The 17761-nt window shown below is 39.7% G+C and overlaps 1 protein-coding gene across 1 annotated transcript in view; it reads left to right on the forward strand.

The window, feature by feature from the left end:
- grik5 (glutamate receptor, ionotropic, kainate 5) overlaps nucleotides 1-17739 on the forward strand; it is a 70766-nt gene extending 53027 nt beyond the window's left edge. Inside the window, exons 3-21 of the mRNA XM_058396142.1 lie at nucleotides 663-827; nucleotides 1428-1592; nucleotides 1774-1871; nucleotides 2048-2213; nucleotides 4202-4380; nucleotides 5261-5314; nucleotides 5629-5790; nucleotides 6015-6167; nucleotides 7579-7683; nucleotides 7767-7874; nucleotides 8012-8215; nucleotides 8348-8461; nucleotides 9822-9931; nucleotides 10500-10673; nucleotides 10899-11064; nucleotides 12196-12421; nucleotides 13944-14072; nucleotides 14305-14426; nucleotides 14909-17739. Coding sequence (XP_058252125.1) covers nucleotides 710-827; nucleotides 1428-1592; nucleotides 1774-1871; nucleotides 2048-2213; nucleotides 4202-4380; nucleotides 5261-5314; nucleotides 5629-5790; nucleotides 6015-6167; nucleotides 7579-7683; nucleotides 7767-7874; nucleotides 8012-8215; nucleotides 8348-8461; nucleotides 9822-9931; nucleotides 10500-10673; nucleotides 10899-11064; nucleotides 12196-12421; nucleotides 13944-14072; nucleotides 14305-14426; nucleotides 14909-15514 — 3159 coding nt within the window. The 5' untranslated portion in view covers nucleotides 663-709 and the 3' untranslated portion in view covers nucleotides 15515-17739. The remainder of the gene's footprint in view (nucleotides 1-662; nucleotides 828-1427; nucleotides 1593-1773; nucleotides 1872-2047; nucleotides 2214-4201; nucleotides 4381-5260; nucleotides 5315-5628; nucleotides 5791-6014; nucleotides 6168-7578; nucleotides 7684-7766; nucleotides 7875-8011; nucleotides 8216-8347; nucleotides 8462-9821; nucleotides 9932-10499; nucleotides 10674-10898; nucleotides 11065-12195; nucleotides 12422-13943; nucleotides 14073-14304; nucleotides 14427-14908) is intronic.
- The last annotated feature ends 22 nt before the right edge of the window (nucleotides 17740-17761 follow it).

The following is a 17761-nucleotide window of genomic DNA, read 5'->3' on the forward strand; positions in this document are numbered from 1 at the left end:
ACTGCAGTGGCATCTTTCCTTAATTCCTTAAATAGCCAATAATTCAATCTGTTGTTCGCGTGGATTTTATTGAGTTTTGTTTGTTATTATTTTGTACTCAAAACCAGTTTGAAATAACTTTTAAAGGTCAATTTAAGGTTTCATGTAAAATCAGGGCAATATCATTTGCTATCACCTAAGCAAGAACAGGAAAAAAAATGGACCAATCACATCCGCAATACGTTGGCATTCTACCACTTACACTTGCAAGCTACACTTACATTTGTATGTAAGTATGGCCCAGCTACTGCTTTCTGAACACAAATTAAATGCAAATTGTATGTAAATTTGCTTTAATTTGTGCTTTTGCCTTTAAGGGAAATTCAGACAGATTTTTGTTGGGACACTTGTGCGATTGTGAGCAGATGTGAGAATGAAGGCAATCTGTATAGAAGTATTCTAAGCTGTAGGCAGTATAACTATCTGTGTGTGTGTGTGTGTGTGTAATATCTTTACAATGCCCTAGGCAGCAGATGGTGTCTATGTATGCTTATATGTGTCTTTAAGCTTCTCCTTCTAATACTTGTCCTCTATGGGGTGCTATAGTCAGCCCATCTGTATGAGGAATAAAGAGTTTGTGCATGTACGTTTTTCTTCTTATAATGTTCTTACCTGTTTTGCAGGGGGTGCTCTAGGCAGCAGACGGCGTCTCCATGAGGAGCAGTAGAAGATGCCGGAACTGCCAGCAGTGCTGCTGTCGATTCACGTCCACTTCCTGCTAGTTACTGTGCTTAACATGCCGCCTTGTTCTCTAAGCCAGACCCCTGTCCTATCATCTGTGCGGATTGGTGAGTTGCACCGCCTTCATGCTTACAGTGAATTCAATCCTTTGATCCTTTAAATCAGTCTAGCAGATTATATTATGAGTGTGGATTAAATTGGGATTCAGGAGGCGGGAGACGCTGATGTCTTTTATGGGTGCCAGCTGTGTGAGAAAGTAATGAAGAATAATTGTAATCTCATTTGAAGAATACAATTTGACAACTTCTTTCTGAGCCATCAGTATGGTGTATGTTAGTTAGGTACTCATGTACCCAGCTTTGACATGTGGAGAGATTGTAAAACACATTGCAGTAAAGTGATGCTTCAGCTGGAAATTTAAGTTTGTGTCATAACAGGATGGACGACATTGTTGTCCTTCAGTTCATCTGAATCACCAGGCAGGGGTCTTTTAAATAGCCACTTTGTTCGGCCAAATCCACACTTTGCCTTTGGCCTTTGCTTGGCCGCTCTTACTGCCACCACATTAAGCACAGGATTTTCTGCCATGACCTTTTGGAGTTGGCCCTTGAGAGGCAAAGTCACTGGCACAGAGTAAATTGTGCTTCTCTCTCTCTCTCTCTCTCTCTCTCTCTCTATCTGTTTTGCTTTAACCTCTCATTGCTCAGCGGCAATTTTGGATGATCGCTCTGCCTGTGGCCGTGGAGAGCGGTTGGCTTTAGCTTTAGCCCGGGAGAACATCAACAGCGTGCTGGAGGGACCAGCTCGTGCTCGTGTGGATGTAGAAGTCTTTGAGCTCCAGAAAGACTCTCAGTATGAGACCACAGATACTAGTAAGTCCCATCCACACCCAAACATACTGAGAAAAATGGGGTTAAGAGTGAAATATATGGCTATAAGTGTTTTGGGCAGCTCTGTCTATCGGTATGAATTGGCCTTATTTAAAAAGAGGAGTGAACTGACTGGGAAAAAGGCCTGAGGAAAAAGAGACCTAAAGATTTGGTTTTCTTTTAGTGTGCCAGATTCTGCCTAAGGGTGTGGTTGCTGTGATTGGCCCCGCCTCCAGTCCTGCCTCGGGTTCTACTGTCAGTCACATCTGTGGGGAGAAAGAGGTGAGTCAGTGCATATATTTGGTATTTGATTGTTAATGCTTTCAGAACAGGATGTACAGTAATAACAGCATGATGGATAGTGGTGAATCTTTCAGTATTTCGCACTAGTACTGAACAAAATCTCTCACGCTTCCTCTCTCTCCTCTTTTCTTTCCCTGTCTCTTTTTTCTCCTCAGATCCCTCATGTGAAGATCGGTCCTGAGGAGACTCCACGGCTGCCTTACCTGCGCTTCGCGTCCGTCACATTGTATCCTAGCAACGAGGATCTGAGCTTGGCCGTGGGCGCCATCCTACGCTCTTTCAGCTACCCATCAGTCAGTCTGGTCTGTGCCAAGGCCGAGTGTGAGTCTTTGATCTTTGCTCTCTCCACCAGTGTGTATGACCTGCCCAGGAGCTTCACACATGTCAAAGTTCCTCTCCAAATGAGTCACCGTAGGGACTCTATGGCCACTCAGCTTTTCGACTGAAAAATATTTTTATGTAAAGCAAGTACAGACTCTAGTTAGGATTCTGGTTTGAATAATTAATGTGCTGCAATAAGATGTTTGTTAATTAATTCTAACTATCTGACCATCTATATATATATATATAAAATATATATATATTCATACATGCACACAGACATATACGTATACATGTAAATCTGTTAATCAGTGTGAATGTACAACCTGTGAATAAATGGGGGGACCTCTGTGAGATGTTCCCTCCTCTCTTCATCCATCCGTCCACCACATATGAATTCAGATGAGTGCTGGTCAGCCACAGCAGAGGAATGTCCATGCACAACAGAATATCATGTGTGAAGCTTGAAAACCTTTTACAATGATTAAATACTGTCCTGTATTGTGTACCAGCCTGAAAATCTGTACATTAATGCATTGTATATACAGTTAAGCAAGTGTGAGCTTTTGTTAGATCGTCAATTCACACGGCTTGGCTCTGACCTAGTTGGCTGCACTGTGGTTGCCATGGCAGCAGAGTAGGTGCAACTTGCCACTCATCAAGCTCATCATTTAAAATGGTGGCAGGAGATGGGGAGGCAGGCCAGCGGACCTTTCTGTACACTTCCGCTTCGTGGTGTGTGTATATGTTGGTTTAGTGTGTGTGTGTGTGTGTGTGTGTGAGATGCACATGTTAATTAATGAGAATATGTTCATTTATTTCTCATTATAACCCAGTCATTATTCTGCCCTCTGATTGGACACGCTGGCGATCACCTCTGATTCTGCACACTCTATGTGATCTCTGTGTCTGTCTGCATGTGTTAGTGTAAATGGGCACATGAGAGGGGAGCCATTATACATCTGATTTAACAGCGTCGAGTCTGACCACAAGATGGCCACCTCTTGGACACATACACCTGTTACGCTGTGTAGGTTATTCGGTAAAAACTGCAGACAGACTTGTTTAGGACTTCAGAGATGGAGGATGACGATGGTTTTGCATTCCGGTGAATGACCTTTGGGAGAAAGCTAGCATTTGTTAGAACAGCAAGTGAAGTAGAAGGATAAAGCAGAAGAAGGCATCAAGTAATTCAGAAAAAAAAAAAAAATTTCCTTGCTGCACTTGCAAGCACTTAACAAACCCATAATTCATACACCGAGGACATTCTTATTGTCCTTTATTATTTTTTAGGTGCAGTTTGAAAGGTGTGCTATTCTTAGACACGTCTTTGGCACATCTTTGGCTTATTATTCAGTTTTCAGTTTAAAGCATATTATTCAGTAACTATTATGCATAATTCAGCAAAAGGTATGAAGAAGAGAAAGAAATGATGATCCCAACCAAATAGTGGGGTTTGATCTCAGCGTGCTTGCCTGTTGACTGTTAGGATGTAGTTGCTTTCTGCTGTTCATCACCTTCAGTTTTCATTGTGAAGTGAGTGGAATGTTAGAGAGAGGAAAAGAGAGAGAGAAGTTGAAAGATGGCATGAATAGTACTAATATGTGAAAAACAGAGTCAGTGAATTCCGCTGAGAATATATCTGGGAAGGGTTGCTGCAGGAATCAGTGAGTGGGTGAGTGAGAGAGAGGAAGATACAGGAACGGGGGGTGGAGAAGTGCTGGGGGAGTTAGAGAGAGAGAGAGAGAGAGAGAGAGGGAGGGAAAGAGAGAGAGAGAGAGAGAGAGAGAGAGAGAGAGAGAATGAGAGCATGTAAGTGAGTGCATTGATTTCTCTCCTCCCTCAAACTAATTAAAGTTTGGCACCGGGTTCACTGGCTCTCTCTCCGTACACACACTCCCCTGAGAAGACAGCCGCTTATTTACATTTAATACACACACACGCACGCACATCCTCATGTGATATCTTTAACCCCACCTGCTGTACAGGTCTGCTGAGATTGGAGGAGCTGGTGCGACGTTTTCTCATCTCCAGGGAAACGCTGTCTGTCAGAATGTTGGATGATGACCTCGATCCCACATCCTTACTCAAAGAGATCCGTGATGATAAAATAGCTACGATCATCATCGATGCTAATGCTTCTGTGTCATACCTGATACTGAAAAAGGTACACACACACACACACATGCACACACACACTGCACACACATCATGTTTGTCTTACTAGCCTTGTGAGGACATCATCATTGAAGTAAAGAATTAATGCTGTTTCAGTACAGAAGCCTAATCTTACCCTTTAACTCAAACTACCTTATATGTCTTTAAATATGAGCTGAAGTTATTATAAAAAAAAGCCAGATTTCCTCATCAGAGCCAGACTAGTTCTATTTTTCAATAAATTTAATTATAAGCTGGTACGAAGCAGCTGATTTGATGTCATTTGAATGACATTTCCCTCTCCTTCTTATTCTTAACTTTTAAAAATAGTAAAAATAAATGATCTAATAAATATCTAATAAATACTGTATATAAATATAATATAATATAATATTTATATATTTATAAATATATAGTGTGAACCTACAGTATATTGTATATAGCCACATCCTTTATTGTGAAGATTTTTTTTGTCATAAAGCCCAACTCAACCCAACACATACACACACACACACACACACATACACACACTTAACCTACTTGACAAAATGATATGGGTTTGAGTTGCACTGCATGCATTGGGGTTCTCCCCTGGTGGCTGTAGTAGTGAAAACTAATGCATTTAAATGGAGCTTTGTGACGGCTTCCTTTTGTTCATATCATTCATTCTCTCTCCCTCTCTCACTCCCTGTCTCTCCTTCTCTCCTTTTTGATTTACTGCTACTGTAATTCCGTTCTGTTCACTTTAAATGTATCTGTATTGTGGAAGATTTTAAGTACACTGAATATGCACTACTCAACCTGCTGATGAAACGATTCTCTCCGTTTTCACTTTCCTCTTTCTGTGTATATAATTCTAAACCCTAATCTCCGTCTCCTTTCTTTGCTAGGCGTCTGAGTTGGGGATGACATCAGCATTTTACAAGTACATTCTCACCACCATGGTAAGAAAGATTTTTATTTTTTTTTTTTGCCTGCAATTTATCAACCTAATTTTGTTTTTGCAATGGGTTTCGTACCTAAACCCCTTGACTATGTTCTTATTTATTTATTTGATTTGTTAGAAAGCTCTTATCTAATACTATGCTAGGTTACAGAAATATTAGAAGACATATAAAAGAAAAAAGAAATAAAAAGAACTGTTAAGTAAAACATTTCTTCATAATTAAAAAAGGTCTAGGTCAGGTTAGGCATAAATGAATGGACATGTTTGCAATTCTGGTGGTGTGTGTGTGTGTGTGTGTGTGTGCGTGTATAGGACTTTCCTTTGCTGTGGTTGGATGATGTGGTTGATGAACAGTCCAACATTGTGGGATTCTCTATGTTCAACACCACTCATCCATTTTACCTGGAGTTTATCCGGAGCCTCAACCTGTCCTGGAGAGAAGGCTGTGACCTTAACCCATATCCGGGACCAGCAGTGAGACACACACACACACACACACACACACACATTAAACAAAACTATAGTTACATCTACATCTAACACTAATTATAACTTCAGTAACTAAAAGGAAAGGTTTTGCCTGTTTTAGATTTTTAATGTCAAATAAAAAAAGTATATCTAGAGATAACAAGATATCCCCCCCAAGATATACACACATGCATACACATTTCACTGCTCTCTCTATGTGCTTTCTCTAGCTGTCTTCAGCTTTGCTGTTTGATGCTGTGCACGTGGTGGCGAGCGCCGTGCAGGAGCTGAACAGAAGTCAAGAAATCGGAGTAAAACCCTTAAGCTGCTCCTCCCCACAGATCTGGCAACATGGGACCAGCCTCATGAACTACCTGCGCATGGTCAGTGTGTGTGCAGATTTCCATTAGGCATGCTTCCAGCTCTTGATTTTTAAGGGACTATTTCCACTTGAAAACTCAAGAGCTTTTAGTTCCTAGAGTTTTAGTTCCCAGTTATAGTTTAGTTTGTGCTGAAGAGGAGTTCATTTCAAAAACCTAATCAAATAGTGAGTGTGTATTTTATACACAAAACATGGTTATATTTGGTGGCCTGTAAGTGCAAAACACATTAACAAAGAGTGATTCAGAAAATGTCACAGCAATTTCAGAAGTACATGAACATGCATCCAAAATGGAGCCCGTAGATTCATAGATTCACCATCACTGTCACAGCTACCATAGACAAGTCCCCAATTCCCCAGACCACTAGAAAGCATCCTTACTTGAATTTGTATTGTTTCATTAGTGTCTCCCTATTTATGTTTCTGTATTTCACTGTTTCTTTTTTCATCATCTGCTGATGCCAGGTTCTGTCAGCTATAGTTGTATTCCTCGAGCGTATATTTTGCTCCTTTAGTTTATATTCCACAGTTTATTCAGTTCCTGTTGCACTGTAAAAATAAATCTCTTACTTCGCCTCTATTACGTGACAATCACATGCCGGTTGCTAATTGGACATGGGCATGGGCATGTATGACTATTAAAAGCAATGGGAATTGCACTGTTATTAAGTTCATTTTAATGTGAAGTGACTTATGTTAGGAGTCATTCTTTTGTTCTGAATTACTGACTTCCTTTAGGCAGGTTTTCAGCATTTGCATACTCATAATACTGCCATGCCATATGGGCAACATATTAACAATATGAATGCCTTAGATAAAAATAAGCACAAATAATGTTGATGTTCAATATGGACCTAAACTTTCTGTACTGTTGTGCGTTCATATTTGTTGTCATGTTTGTTTTGAACTTACGGGCCACCGTAGTTGTAGAATTTTTAAACTACTTTTGTGCAGATGTAATTTGTGTGTAACGAAGCAAAAAAAAACAATGAAGAACAATGGTAATTTGATCCATGTTCATATTGTTTTTGCTGTATGGTCAAACGAAGTAGCCACTTCATACTGTAGCTTGCATAACTCCAGTCATTTTAAATAACGGTCACTGTGGTACAGTGGAAACACAAACTAGTAACTGTTCCTCAAAATTAAATGTGTCTACAGTTTATAAATAGCTGTTTGTTTTTCTTCTTTCTCTAGGCCTGTGTTGGTTAAATCATTTCTCTGGAGGCCCAGATGGTCTACATTTTTGTTTTCTCACAGCTCCCAACATGCCTACAACCAGAAATCAATAACACACAATGCTTGCTACAGGTGGTATTTGGAGCTGGAAAGCAAAAAATGCAGGCCATCTTACAGTTACCAGTGCGCTCGGGTTTTTATCTTCCAGTCCTATACTTTCTCTGTGCTTTCAGGTGGAGTATGATGGTTTAACAGGCCGTGTTGAGTTTAACAGCAAAGGCCAGAGAACCAACTACACCCTGCATATCCTGGAGAAACATAAATTAGGCCACAAACAGGTAACATTCACTTCAGATTCAGATTTCTTCTCCATATACAGTCAATGGTTAGTAATGAGTCTTCCTCTCTGTCTGTATGTTAGATTGGTATTTGGTATTCCAATAACACCCTGGTCATGAACTCAACCAGTCTGGACATCAATGTCTCTGAAACTTTGGCTAACAAGACCCTCATCATCACCACCATACTGGTGAGGTCTTATAGCACCACAAGCATTATTTGCACTACACGATGGCCATTTTAGGAAGTATTGTGCTGTAACAAGGGTCTTGCATCTAACTCACTATCTGTGTATGTCTGTGTGTGTGTGTGTGTTTGTAAACACAGGAGAATCCGTATGTTATGAGGAAAGCAAATTATCAGGAACTGGAGGGGAACGATCAGTATGAAGGCTTTTGTGTGGACATGCTGAAGGAACTGTCAGACATTCTGAAGTTCACCTATCGAATCAAGTTGGTAGATGACGGTCTGTACGGTGCTCCAGAACCCAACGGTTCCTGGACTGGCATGGTGGGAGAGCTTATCAACAGAGTAAGTCCACGTACACACACTATTTTGTACACTCTGTATTTTCTGTATTTATCTTACGTAATTTTTTAATGCCTCTTTTCACACCACTGACCTTTCCTCTTTTCACTTCCTTTTTCTCTTTATCTGGAGCAGAAGGCAGATTTAGCTGTAGCTGCTTTCACCATCACCTCTGAGAGAGAGAAAGTCATCGATTTCTCCAAACCTTTTATGACCCTGGGCATCAGTATTCTTTACCGGGTTCATATAGTAAGTTATATAAAGATTTATGTGCCCACAATCACACACAGTCTCTGAGCCTCTTGATTTAACTTGCCTGTTTCTGTAGCAGCTTGGCCTATGATAAATATTCCCTCTACTGGTGGGAAAAAGCAAAGCCATAAATAGACATATTCCTCTGACGCAGGCATGTTGATGTAGTATTTGGAAAAAATAGTGCTATATAAAAGAAGCGTGTTCTGATTTTCAGCATAAACTTAATGTAGCATTACTTTAAAAGTAAACTTTTTATGGCTTTATAAGGAAAGTGCTTCAATTAATTAATATAGTAATTGTTCTATTAGAAAAATAATTGTAAAAAATTGTATGTATGTGCCGTTATCCTGATCTGGGTCACAGTGGATCTGTGTGCAAGTTGTCTGCTATAATGTGGGTGACATTTTTGCTGACACAAAGCTATATTATGATACCTCCATTAGAGTGTTATGACAGCTTTGTGACTCAGTGTGTTATTGTTAAAGTCACGTAATGTAATTTTGTTTTAATATACCGGTTGCCAATGTGTTTTATTAGTCATCAGTGTCTTAGAAGTTTTTTCCACTTGAGAGGTTTCATAATTGATCAGCATGTAAAACATCAAAAGCAAGCACACTCTAATTAAGCATAATAGACAGCATACAAATATATTGATTGTCACTGTCAAAACCTTCACTGTATATACAGCATACATGGCATGGCATCAGGGATGTTCAGAGCAGCTTTTGATGCTCACTTTTGTTCCGTTTTCCAATGACCCTCATTCAACAAGCTCACATGTTACAATCATTATCACCATTTACCAGGCAAAAAGCTTTGGGCAGCTAGAGTTTTTAATGATTTACTGCACTTTAATAACTGTTGCTGCCACAGAATGATACAGGATAGTAATTAAATAAGGGATCCTAAATCTTTGTGGAACTTATTAACTGGATGCGTTCAGATTCCTAATGGGACTCTAAATGAGTGTGTTATTAAAGGCAGGCACACTTGGAGGGTTGTTAAGGTTATGGATAAAAGATAAATAAGCTGCAAAACACTAAAATGTGAGGCAGGTCATCAACTTACAAGATGCTGGTTTGAATAACTATAACTGTTTACATAAGTTATGATATAGGTTTATATATATATATATATATATATATATATATATATATATATATATATATATATATATATATATATATATATATATCAGTTTTTTCATAAAAAGCATATGTAGGTATCATTTAAGCTTATGACTGCTTTACTTGTGAGCAATGCCCAGATGTATGTATCTGTATGGATATTATTTTTCTTTATTTTTTATTTGTACTATTTTTCAAAAAGTATCTTTCCCATTTCTGCTTTTTAGGGTCGAAAGCCAGGCTATTTCTCATTCCTAGATCCTTTCTCTCCAGCTGTTTGGCTTTTCATGCTGTTGGCCTACCTGGCCGTCAGCTGTGTGCTTTTCCTCGCTGCTAGGTACACAGACACACACACACACACACACACACACACACACAGACATGCCCACACTGGCTCACACTCAACTACACGCACCTACCCCAACTCATAATCAGAGATAGCTGTTTGTATTTTGTAACTCAGTGCTCTGTTTGTGTGGCATGTCTCAGAGCTGAGAATCGTATCTCTAATTCCTAATATCATATATTAGAACTATAGATATGCTGCAGAATTTAACATACAACCATAAAACACTCCTTATCAGTTCACAGTCAGTCGATCCAAAGTCACAGCTTCAGACACCCTGCCTACAGACCATCTTACAGTTATTGCATGTTTAAGTGGCCACAACTAACTGAATATATCCATCACACAAAATTAACGGTCTGTGGCTAGTCATTTGCACTGTCAGTCAAATGCTGTCATCCTGTAAAAAGGGGAAGCCAGACTGAGTGATTAAAAAAACAGCTAGACTCCAGTTCTATTTTAAGCATTGTCTTTACTGATGGATGGCTTGGGAGCAGGAAAAAGGACGGTATATTCACGTCTAGATCACACTCGGTGTGTTTCTCTGTGTGCATCCTAGGTTAAGCCCCTATGAGTGGTATAACCCTCACCCGTGCTTGCGGGAGCGCCGGGACCTGCTGGAGAACCAGTACACACTAGGGAACAGTCTGTGGTTTCCAGTAGGAGGATTCATGCAGCAGGGCTCAGAAATCATGCCTAAAGCTCTGTCTACACGCTGTGTTAGCGGAGTCTGGTTAGTGTGTGTGTGTGTGTGTGTGCAAGTGTAGATGCTTGGTCATTTAATTCATTTCTTTTCAATCAGAGTTTCAGTGTATGTCAGGTTAAATTGTTAGAAATGCTAATTATAATAATATACTTAGGTATATACTTAGGTAATAGGTATATTAAAGGAAATGATTTTTGCTTACTAATGGGATATATATTCCCTTTTTTCTCTTTCTGTCCCTTTATCTCTCAGGTGGGCATTTACTCTGATTATCATCTCCTCGTATACAGCCAATCTGGCTGCATTTCTGACAGTGCAAAGGATGGAGGTCCCTATCGAGTCACCTGATGACCTGGCAGACCAAACCAACATTCAGTATGGCACTATACATGGTGGGAGTACAATGACCTTCTTCATGGTACGAACCATATGATTCTTAAACACACTCACTCTTTGTAATACAAACAACCATGTGCACATGCTCTCCTCACTGTCTGTATAGTAGGCGTGTGTCAGACCATGTTTCTGTTTGAGTTGGCATATACTGGTGTTTGAAGGAGTGTTGTATTTTGTTTGACTGTCTGCGTCACTCTTGGCTCGGTGTGTGTTGTAACAGGTCTTGTTTGCTCCTGTAAGGCCTTGACATTCTGTTTGTGTTTGTGTTGTTGTCACTGATTGTATATAGTGATACAGAATTTCTGTATTAACTATATTTGTACTCAGATGACTGCTATGGTTTGGCCTAACTATAAACTCAGCTGGGATTTGATGCTTGGCATTTAGATAAAGAAACTTTTTATTTCTTTTCAAACAGCTCAGTTCAATCTTATTTCATACAGTGGAAGTCTGTTCAGTAACTACTTCAGCCAACATACAGACATAAACAAGCTGGAAACGAACTGATTCCAATAGCTTTTTGAAAATCTACATTCTTACCACTGGGCCTTAATTATCAAACTGCATATGAATGAATTTACCCAGAATTAATTCACAGGAGTATGAAAATCAGTATTTATGAAAATTGAGCTTGTTCACAAGCATGTTTATAGCAGACTAACTAATGCAAGCCTCAATTAATAGGCTTCAAATCATATAGATGGCATTACAAATGTATAATAAAATTCTATAATTAAACAGACGAACTTACTGAACCTTCAGTAAGCCAGTTCATATTAATAAATCAAAAGACTGCAATCCAAATCAATAACTGACTATTAAATCCAATACCATTACAAGTGATTGAATTTTATCAATGTATGAAGAAAATCAGAAGAAAACAACAGTTTTGCAAATCTGGTGACAGGCCTATGCATACATTTTCTCAAAACTAAAAGATGAATAAATCAGGCCCAGTGTGTGAAAAACTTCACTCCTCATTTCTCCTTTACTCTTCACAAGGACGAAAAAAAAAAGAAAAAGGTGTTCAAAAAGTTCTCATGTATCATGTATCAACCAGCTACGGAATTGTTTCAAAAAGTGCAGAGTTGCTAGAACTGTGACAAGGACAAATGTCTGTCTCAGTTACTTTTCATCTCTGTCTTCATTTCAGAACTCACGTTACCAGACATACCAGCGCATGTGGAACTACATGTACTCCAAGCAGCCCAGTGTGTTTGTGAAGAGCACGGAGGAAGGCATCGCCCGTGTCCTGAACTCCAAATATGCCTTTCTTCTGGAGAGCACCATGAATGAGTACCACCGCAGTCTCAACTGCAATCTCACACAGATCGGAGGCCTACTGGACACCAAGGGCTACGGCATTGGCATGCCTCTGGGTGAGAGAGAATAAAACACTGTAGGGAAATATTCAGTTTGTGCAAGATACATTAATAAGGTTGTTTGTTATCTTTTTGTGCAGAAAGTGCTGATGGTAAGACAGATACTGTAGCAATGAGTTATTGAGTTAATAATAGTTTCAGAATAATTTGGAAACATTTTCATCCCAGTGCTTATTTCATTTGTTATTCATAATACCATTAATTGCATCTATTATGAGTACTAAGCCTTGAACATTTATAATGCGATCACATATATTTAACAATAAACATTTATGTAACCAAAAGTATTGGAACGAAATTCTTTAGTTTGCACACTGAAGACATTTCAGAAGATGAACATGACACTATAGAATTTCAGCGTTCATGTCCTTATATTCATTTATTGATGTGTTAAACAACATAGAACATGACAACCATCGGCATCAGACTAACCAACTTTAGGTGAGCTAAAGTATTGGAACACATAGTCTTAAAGTTACGACCTACGAGTAAGTAAACCTACGACTCTGTGCCATCACCAACATGTTGCTTTTTCCTTTATTGATAATTTTCTACACTTGTACTGCAGCTTCTTGTGGGAAATACTACTTAGTAGGTTAAGGTCTAGTGATTGACTTGGCCAGTCTAAAATTTTTCCCCTGATGAAGTCCTTTGTTGTACTGACAGTGTCATTATTTTGCAGCATGACGAAGTTCCTCCCAATTATATTGGATGCATTTCTCTGTAAATTGCCATATGTTTCTGTAGACTGCAGATTGGAGATAGAGATTTTTTTTTTTCCTTCACACTACTCACATTGTTTATATAATCAACTACTGTTGTTTTCCTTGGCTGACCAGTTCCATGTCTTAGTCCTCTAATGGTTTCCTTCTTTTTCAGGACATTCCAAATTGTTGCATTGGGTATGTCCAGTGCTTGTACAATGTCTTAATGGATTTTTCCTCTTTTCTCAGCTTCAAAATGGCATACTTTTCTCCTATAGCCTGCTCTCAGCTTTTGGACAGGATTGTATCTATCAAACATTACATATTTCCTATAATCAGTAGCTTAATGTAGTTTCATTATTTGGCTTGAAGAAATACATTTTCTTTATTAAAGCACTTCCTTGAATTATACTAAAATAGGCTTGGCTATCACAGTGGTCAGTGTTTTTTTTTTTTAAGCCATGTGTTGTGTGCATAGCAACATCTTTTTTCTGAGTCAGAGGAACTGAGTGGAATCTCAGAGTAATCATCTCAGAGTTACAGAACAAAAACACACACACACACACTCACTCACACACACACACACACACACAGACTCCCAAAATATATTTGCACGGCCACGGGCAGATGAATTTCACCTTGCGCAGGTGACAATATTGCTGTTCTGTGCAACCATGAGAAAGCCAATCCACTATTCACATATTCATAAATAGAGCGAGACAAAGATGGAGACATGCCAAGGAAGCCAGGAATGTGTTTTATATGTCATATTTCCATCACTCTCACTCAATCACACACTCTCCTTTTTTTCTCAGGCTCTCCCTTTAGGGATGAGATCAGTCTGGCTGTTCTGCAGCTGCAGGAGAATAACAGGCTGGAGATTTTAAAGCGCAGGTGGTGGGAGGGAGGGCAGTGCCCCAAAGAGGAGGACCACAGAGCTAAAGGTATGATCATTCTCACATTCAATCTGTGTATCAAGACATATCTTTGCTTAATGCCATTAATTTTCTCTTTAATTCATTCAGATCTCGGCTCTACACATATCAGGAATGAATTATGTGCATGTTGATTTAAATAAATGCTATTCATCTGTTTTTTGGGGTCTGGTCAGCTCTTCTGTTGTCTGTGAGAGAGGAGGGGTATGTTTAATAAAGTGCGTGCCTTTCTGTTTTGCAGGTCTGGGAATGGAGAATATTGGTGGGATCTTTGTGGTATTGATTTGTGGATTAATCATTGCTGTGTTTGTGGCAGTGATGGAGTTTGTGTGGTCCACACGGCGCTCTGCTGAAACAGATGAGGTATGATTTCTTTCCTCCCACACAACAGGAGACTACCACCAGTCACCGCTGCTTTTATGGTATTGTGTGTAAGGTACTTGCCAGTGTGTGGCACAATGGACATGTTAGACAGTGTACAGTACTGAAAACCTTTAAAGATTCTCCTAGACAAAACTTAGGAATCTTTCGGCATCCTACAAGCTGACTGTAAAGTGATACAGTAAATCGATCGAAACAACTTCTGGGACAAATTATCCCTGTGTTGAATAAAATCATATATTTTTAGACTATGTATCAAGTAAAATATAAAAAAGGGAAGTACGTGATTATACTGTATATGTTCAGTAAAAGCATGTCCACTTGAGCTCTAAAGACATGTGTTTTCTCCAGAAAGATGTATTTGACTGAAGCCTACACTAGATGTTTTTGTATTGTAAGGTTAGTATGTTGATAGACCTTGTTAACCTCTGTGCATTGCTTTCCTACTGTTCTCTCTTTCACAGGTGTCTGTGTGTCAGGAGATGTTGAGCGAGTTTCGAAATGCTGTGTCATGTAAGAAGAGCTCTCGCTTGCGCCGCCGTCGACCTCTATCAAGCTCTTTAGCCCTGCGTCACCCTGCCCGCCTCAGCCTGGGGACCTCACGGCCCCTGCGCCTGGTCAGAGAGATGCGCCTCAGCAATGGCAAGCTCTACAGTGGAGCAGGGCCCTTAACAGGTGGCTCTGGAGGTACAGGAGGACCCTCTGAACTTGGTCCTGGACCTCAGCGTCTCTTAGAGGAGCCCCTGGGGGCCAAGAGCACACCGGCAGGGCCTCTGGGCCCCCCTGCAGTGACTGTGCCTCTGCCACGAGGCTGCACTCATGTACGGATTTGCCAGGAGTGCCGGCGTATACAGAGCTTACGCACAACCTCGTGCTCGCGCATCCCTCCGTCCTCGGCACCGCTGCCTCGCCTAGCTCCGCCCCCGCCACGCTCCTCCTCCAACACAGACAGCGAGGGGGGTGGTGGGCCTAGCCCACGCCGAAGAGGCCACTCCCCTCCTCCGAGAGCCTGTGCACTCCCGCCCCCTCAGAGCACTGCAAATACAGACCTACTGGGAAGCCAGGACTGAGAGAAAGAGCGGGAGAGAGACAGAGACAGAGGGAGGAGATCAGGAACGGACAGATTGGGGACATACTGTTCTGTAAGGACAGTTCAACATGTGGATCAGGATGACAAAATGTAGAAGAGGGACTTGAATGTTTTCATTGGAGTCTGGTCCTCTCACTTCCTCCTCTGTGTTTTGTCATGTTTGGAATTGCTATTTTAGATGTATGGAAATCACTATAGACGTATCACATAAAGAGAAACAAAATGATGGTCTCTTTTCCTACTGCAGTGACACTGGAAGTTGAGAATGAATGAGTAATGCAGAGATACTTCACCTCCCCTGAACTGCAGCTTCCTGGCACAAAGACTCCCTCGAGCTGAACTTTCTGGCTTCTCCTAAATGAGAGCACACACCATCAAAAGAGGATGTTTAATCTATGTTAAATGTACTACAATCTGAAAAAAAAGAAGGGACACTCCAAATAGACTGATCCATTCTCACAGTTGTTTTCTTTACTAGGTTTATTATTATCAATGTTGTTATTTTTATTTACTGTCTACCTTGTTTAATTCCCCAGGCTAACTTTTGGCCAGGTTAAAAATGAAAAGGTAAAGAACTACAGGTATTTTATAAATTATGGACCTTTATTAAGACAGATTAATTGTATGTTAAGGCCTGAATACACTCAGGAGACCTGATGAGCTATTCCTTTGTTATTTTATTCAATAGCATACTGCAGATTATGCACAAGGGTCAACACTTCAGTTTGAGAAGGATGCACGAGGTAAGCACTGATACTGTTCAGTGTAGTAGAGTCAGTAGATTTGTTGTACGGTTCCGGTAGAGGAGCTTGACAATTCATTTATTTGTTTTTTTTTGTCTGTTTTATACTTGAAGTTATAGTTAACATGGTTTCACCCCAAAAACACTACTGTACCTACACCTCAACTGGAGTAAATTGTGGTTGTTGTTTTTTTTGGAGTGTTTGTGGGGAATCATGACTGCAACTTAAGCTGATTTTGCCAAATGTGTATTACACATTAATGCAAAGTTATGAGTACTGGTCCATTTGTTTCTTAATTTGGTAACCTCTGCCTCTTCCTTTTGACCTTATGTGATCTTTTTACAACTTCATCGTTTTGCTCTCTTTTTTCCCCTGCTCTTCATTCCACTCTTAATTTACATGACTAGTTATAAGCTGACCCTGTTAACCTCTTACGAGAAGCAAGTTAACTGTTGACGAGAGCAGAAATATTGCTTAACCAAGACTTTTTCATGGCAGAAGTCCTAAGTAGAATCTAAACCTTATTTTAAACAAAATATTATTACAAACAATAATGGGATTAATTAGTGCATTATAGGACTTGATATTAGGATAAAGTGTATTACTTTACTCACACAATCCTACTAGAACGAGTGCAAAATCAGACAGTATGTAAGCTTAGTGTATTCAGGCCTTGAAAAATGACCAGCTACCATATAGGTGACTTTGAAAATATACACTTACTGAATGTAGCCCACAGTTCGTCAGTCTCTCACTACTTGTCTCAATGAAAAGGTGCAAGGTTTACTGACATGGAATGTGGCTTGTTAGTGAATATTATGATTCACTATTGTAGTGATATAATTGTATACCAGCATAGTAACCTATATGGTAGCTCTACCTGCTGAAGTGGCCTATGCATGTAGGTATAAGCAAACAAACAAGTGATTGTGAAGGACCACTGTGGTATAAGCAGGAAACATGATGGACATACTAGTCAAAGCTGGTCAATACCTCTTACTGCCAGATGGTGGCATTTCCAACAACAAAAACGTAGTTGCCTCAGCTATTATAATTTAATCTCTACAGACATGCATATATTTTTTCCCCTGTCCTCATAACATATTAAATTTGTAAGAGTTTATGGCAGGATAAGGATAGTACAGAAACCATACATTCCTAAAGAGATCCAAGGGGAATTGAACCATACTATGTTTTAAATTTCTCTGCTCTATGTTCTTTTTCAAATTTCTACTACTGTGCAATGGTTTATCAAACGATGGTCATGAATATTAATATGATTATATTGTTGTTATTATAAGTACTTCTGCTGAAGTGGAGGAGTCATTTGGGTTGTATATGAGGGGGTCAAAGTTTAAGTGTAGGGATGAGGGTCTGCTACTGAGTGACCACCTGATGTTAAAGCTATAGACAAACAGATTTATTTGGAATAAAGAATACATCAATCAGTCTTTAATGATACTGGGTTTTGTGTGTGTGCTTGA

The sequence above is a fragment of the Hemibagrus wyckioides genome, linkage group LG01 (assembly GCF_019097595.1).
Source record: "Hemibagrus wyckioides isolate EC202008001 linkage group LG01, SWU_Hwy_1.0, whole genome shotgun sequence".
Classification (NCBI taxonomy): Eukaryota; Metazoa; Chordata; class Actinopteri; order Siluriformes; family Bagridae; genus Hemibagrus; species Hemibagrus wyckioides.